The sequence below is a fragment of the Tupaia chinensis genome, unplaced genomic scaffold (assembly GCF_000334495.1).
Source record: "Tupaia chinensis unplaced genomic scaffold, TupChi_1.0 Scaffold000294_5, whole genome shotgun sequence".
NCBI classification, from domain to species: Eukaryota; Metazoa; Chordata; class Mammalia; order Scandentia; family Tupaiidae; genus Tupaia; species Tupaia belangeri.
The window spans coordinates 1,877,447-1,883,275 of record NW_006159782.1 but is presented as its reverse complement, the minus strand read 5'-3'; the positions used below and the strand labels follow the sequence as shown (position 1 = coordinate 1,883,275).

Sequence of the window (5,829 nt, the reverse complement as noted above, 5' to 3'; positions counted from 1 at the left end):
TTTCCCTTTGTATTCATTGTTTTGGTGAATTACTGGAAGATGGCAGTTCTGGCGAACAGTAAGGAGGTGGAACCCCAGTGAGTGCCTTAACAGGGCTTGCAGGCAGCCTGTGTTGCCACTGCAAAGAAACGCCAAGCAAAAGCAAGTCTTTTCTAGGAAAGGAATCATCCCTGGTAACAGTCTCTGAAAATACTTTCTTTCCTTTTGGGACAAAAGTGCCATTGGCCAACACAAGCTAATACTTGTATCACATTAGATAGCCTGGAAAGGGGTCTTAGGTTGTCTTTTTTAAAGAGAGAAACAGTCTCTAAGATTTCTCTTACATTATAGAATGCCAGCATTCTATAAAATGTATTTTTATTGAGAATCTATTTGTTTTTTAACAGGAAGTTTTTGCCATTTTTATTGCCAGAAACAAAGACCACATCTATTCTTCAAAGTTGCCATTACTAAATATGTACTCATTTAATCATATTCTACTGTGTGCCCAATTTTGTATTTATTTAGCTATGAAGAAGATATGCCTTGGGACCAGCAGGTGGCGTAATGGTTACATATCTGGATTCCCACATAGTTAACTGTGGTTCAAGTCCCAGACCCAGCAGCTTGAAATTCACAGCAAGCACATGTGCATGCATGCCCAAAATTCCAAGAGGAGACTGGGGGAGAAGGGATTGCGGTGTGGCCATCCCCCTGGGGGTGATTTCCTGCTTCTGTCTCTCTCTTTCTTTCTGTCTCTCTGGCGAGTACATGTGCCCTATAACAAAACTCTCTCTCTAAAAAAAAAAGATATGCCTTGTCTTCAGGGGCATAAATAGCTAATTTCAATATAAAATGACAAGTAGTAAACTAGAGTTATACCTCAATTTTTCTTCTTCCCCATATGTATTTACAATAGAAAGCAGAAGGGAAAACGCTATTCTAAAGTTAAATGGCGGGGGTGGGGGGGTGGGCAGCAGGTGGCATGGTGGTTAAGGCACTGGAATTCCCACATTGCTGACCTCGGTTCGAGTCTTATAGTTGGTGGCTTGCTTCTCTTGGTCTCTCTCTCCCTCTGTCTTTCTCTGGCAAAACTCATGTGGAAAAAAATAATAAGTAAATAAAATAATTCTTTTAAAAAAACAGCTAAAGTTAAATGGTTAAATGTAATCGTCTTTGACTAAGACCCTGGATACCAATTTGTATAGGATTTTAAAAAATTACTAATGATAATGGTATTTTTTTTTAATTGCCAGAGCGTGCATGTGTTCACTGGAGAGGGATGGAAAGACAGAGTGAGTGAAGGAGAAAGCATTCCCCCCAGGGGTAAAATCATGCTGCACTCTCTTAGTCACTATTTCTTCAGCCTTGCAGGATTTTTTGAGCATGCATGCACACGTGCCCGTGTGTATTGCAAACCACCTTGGCTGGGATTCAAACAGCAATCAACCATATGAGATCTAGCTCCCTTGACTGCTGGACTGTAGAGCTGGCCCAGTAATGATATCATTTACGATGTAACATTTACACCTAATAATTCAAAGTAAAGAAATCTGATTCAGGAGCCTGCATATTTAGCCATATGCAGTGCTACCTTCCTTGAGCCAATGTGAATTCATTTGAAAAATTTAGATACTTATTTAAGAAGGAATCAGAGATTAGTCTTTTCTAAAGTCAAATTGTTTTTAATTACATGAAAGACATAGTTTAGATTAGAAATAACTTGAAATTATGAGATCACACTCAAAAAAAATCTATCTTTCTTTGTTCCAGGATGGTGAGATGGTGCTGCTGGACGGGGGTTGTGAGTCTTCCTGTTATGTGAGTGATATCACCCGTACCTGGCCTGTCAATGGCAGGTAAGGCTTCTACAGAGTGTCATATTCCACTGCTTCTTTTTTTTTTTTCTTTTTTTTTTTCTTGAGAGGTTTTCGCTATAGGGCGTGTGCACTCACCAGACAGAGAGACATAGAAACAGAAAGCGAGAAATCACCCCCCAGGGCGGATGGTCATGCCGCAATCCCTTCTCCTCCAGTCTCCTCTTGGGATCTTGGGCACGCACGCACACGCGCCCGGCGTGAGTTTAAGCCACCGGGTCCGGGACGCGAACCGTAGTCGACTACGGGGGAGTCCAGCAACATAGCCATTACGCTAACTGCTGGTTCCCATATTCCACTGCTTCTTAGGAATGAGTTGGAATATGGAAATATTTGGAATAAATTACTTAAAAAATATACAGGTCCCTTCTAGATCAGGTTAACTGCCTTTGCAAAGTTTCTGATTACTTCCTGATAACTTTTGTTCCTCATATCATAAGATTAGGCACCCTAAAACTCATGTTAACTTTAATATACTTGATTAATTGATTGATTGGTTGTTTTTGCCATAGGGTGTGTGCACTTACCAGAAAGGAGACAGAGAGGGAAAGTGAGATACCACCCCTTGGGGGGATGACCATGGCACAATCCCTTCTCCTCCATTCTCTTCCTAGGATTTTAGAGACGTACACACATGTGCCCAGCATGAGTTTCAAGCCACTGGGTCCTGTACTCAAACCATGGTCAGCCATGTGCGAATCCAGTGCCTTAATCACTATGCCACCTGCTGGTCCCAACACACTTTTTTTTTTTTTTTAAATAAATTTGAACAGTTTTTTTTTTTTTTTTTTTTTTCCCCTTAAGGGCCAAGTAAGGGTGTAGTAGTTAAATAGCTAGATCCCAAATGGCCAACTGCTTGGTTTGAGTCCCATACCCAGCGACTTGAAAAATATTCCAGGTGCATGTACATGCATGCCCAGAATTCTGAAAGGGGAATAAAGAAGGTGTTGTGGTGTGGCTATCCACCCTGGGGGGTGATTTCTCCCCTCCCCCCTCTCTGATGAGGCCAAGTAAGGGTGTAGTAGTTAAATAGCTAGATCCCAAATGGCCAACTGCTTGGTTTGAGTCCCATACCCAGCGACTTGAAAAATATTCCAGGTGCATGTACATGCATGCCCAGAATTCTGAAAGGGGAATAAAGAAGGTGTTGTGGTGTGGCTATCCACCCTGGGGGGTGATTTCTCCCCTCCCCCCTCTCTGATGAGTGCATGCACACTCTGGCAAATTATAGAAAAAAGTTTTGTGGCTTTTTTTTTTCTGATTACTTAAGTAATATTTAGGGGCCAGCAGATGGTATAGATGTTAAAGCAGCTGGATTCCACATGGTTGGCTCTATGGTTTTGAGTTCTGGATCCAACCACTTGAAAACCACACCAGGCACGTGTGCATGCATACCCAAGATCCCAAGAAGAAAATGAGAAGAAGGGATTGCAGTGTGGTCATTTTCCCCTGGAGGGTGCTTTTCCTGTCTGTCTGTCTGTCTGTCTCTCTCTCTCTCTCTCTCTCTCTCTTTCTCTCTAGCAAGCACTTGTGCCCTGTATCAATTATGAAAAAAAAAAAAAAATCCTTAGGTATCCTAGTGTTCCAGTTAGCATAGAAGCACTTTAAAGTAGCTATTATGTATATGTCCAAGACATTAAAAAATGTTCACAGGGCCAGCCCGTAGTGTGGTAGTTAGACGGCTGGATCCCACATGGCCATCTTCATGGTTTGAGTACCAGACCCAGTGGCTTGAGAAGCACACTGGACTTGTGTGTGCGTGGCCACCCAAAATCACAAGTGAAGAATGGAGGGGAAGGGATTGTAGCGTGGCCGTTTCCCCTAGAGCGGGGGCGGAGGAGGGTGTTCTCACCTTCTCCCTCCCTCCCTCTCTCTCTCTCTCTCTCTCTCTCTCTCTCTTTTTCTCTCTCTCCCAGTCCCCCAGCAAGCGCACTGTACCAACAACACAAAAAGATAAAAGCATGATGTGCGAATAGGTCATCTCCATGAGAAATGGAAACTATAAAGAGAATCAGGGATTCTAGGGCAGATGGCAGCATTAGGATAATTTTTCAATCTTTCCAAATCATCAAATTTTTAAAAAGCAACTATATAGCAAAACCAAACATCCGGTAATAGGTAATTTTATCAACACAAACCTCAAAATACACAAACATCCCGTCTATAACAGTATATAATTACCAGAATCAAGGCTGTGTTAAATTATATATCACACAGCCTGGGTTCTTTAACAGATTAATTATAAGGAAATGAAAAAGGAAAAGGAGGAATCTGTTGAATAAAAGAAACTTAAAGGCACATTTCATTTATTTTAAATGATCAAGAAAATAATCTTTTTTTTTTTAAAAGAGGTTTTTGCTATAGGGTGCGTGCGCTCGCCAGAGAGAGAGAGACATAGAGACAGAAAGCGAGAAATCACCCCCCCAGAGGGGATGGTCACGCCGCAATCCCTTCTCCTCCATTCTCTCGGGATCTTGGGCACGCACACACACGCACCCGGCATGAGTTTTAAGCCCCCGGGTCTGGGACGCGAACCGCGGTCGACTACGTGGGAGTCCAGCGACATGGCCATTACGCTAACTGCTGGTTCCCAAGAAGAAAATAATCTTGAGATACGTATTTAGGTGATGAAAATACTTTTAAAAACAGAAGGAATAGGGAGTGACTGCTAAGAGATACAAGATCACTGGGGAGGAATGATAAAGATGTTTTGTAATTAAGATAGTGGTAATGGTTGCATAATATCATGAATATATTAAAAAGTTCTGAACTGGGAACTAGCAGATGGCGTAATGGTTGCATTGCTGGACTCCCTCATAGTTGACTGTGATTTGAGTCCCAGACCCGGTAGCTTAAAGCTCACACAGGCGCATGTGTGTTCTTGCCCAAAATCCTGAGAGAATGGAGAGGAGACGGGATTGTGACATGGCCATTCCCTCTGGGGGGTGATTTCTCGCTTTCTGTCTCTGTCTCTCTTCATCGAGTGCACACGCCCTATAGCAAAAAGCTCACTTTAAAAAAAAAGAATTATTTTATTTAACTTTATTTTAATTTAACCAGAGAGGGATAGAGAGAAAGAGGAGTGAGGGAAAGTAAGAAAGTAGGCTGCCAGGTCCCGGACTTGAACTGCAGTCGGTCGTGTGGGAGTCCAGTGCCCTTAGACACCACACCACCTGCCGGCCCGAAAATCTCACTCTTTAAAAAAAAAATGTTCTGAATTGTAAATTTTTTTTTTGTCCTCTTTTTGCTATAAGACACATGATGTACTTGCTAGAAACAGAGACAGAAGGAAAGTGAGGTGAGGGATGGCCACATCTCAGTCACTGCTCCTCCTCTCCTCTCGAGGTTTTGGGCACACTTGCACACATTTCCTCTTTGTCAAGCTTCCAGGTCGGGAACTCAGGCCGCAGTCAGCCACATGGGATCTAGCACCTTAACCACCATACTACTTGCTGGCCTCCTGAATTGTACTTTTTTTTTTTTTTCTTTTATATATTGCATGAGTACTCACCAGAGAGAAAGAGAGAGAGGGAAAGTGAGAAAGCAAGCTGCTAGGTCTGGGACTTGAACCATGGGGAGCTATGTGGGAGTCTAGTACCTTAACCACCATGCCACCTGCTGGCCTCAAATTGTACATTTTTTTTTTAGAGAATCATTTTTTATTTAATTTTATTTGTTGTGATTATTTTATTTATTTTTATTTTTTTGAAGTTGACCAGAGAGAGACAGAGAAAAGGAAAGTAAGAAAGCAAGCTGGCAAGTCTGGGACTCAAACCACAGTTAACCATGTGGGAGTCCAAATGCCTCAACCATTACGTCACCTGCCAGCCCCAAATTGTACATTTTTTTAAATGGGTAAATCTTGCCATGTACGCAATATATCTCAATAAAAATAATAAACACATACCAGTAAAAAACACAGGAGGTGATTATAAAAGTTACTTTTTTGGGGGACCAGCAGATGGCATAATGG

At 42.1% G+C, this 5,829-nt stretch overlaps 1 protein-coding gene across 1 annotated transcript in view; it reads left to right on the top strand.

Annotated features, from left to right (window-relative positions):
• XPNPEP3 (X-prolyl aminopeptidase 3) overlaps positions 1-5,829 on the top strand; it is a 77,806-nt gene that overhangs the window by 55,618 nt on the left and 16,359 nt on the right. The window contains exon 7 of the mRNA XM_006150742.3: positions 1,753-1,838. Coding sequence (XP_006150804.1) covers positions 1,753-1,838 — 86 coding nt within the window. The remainder of the gene's footprint in view (positions 1-1,752; positions 1,839-5,829) is intronic.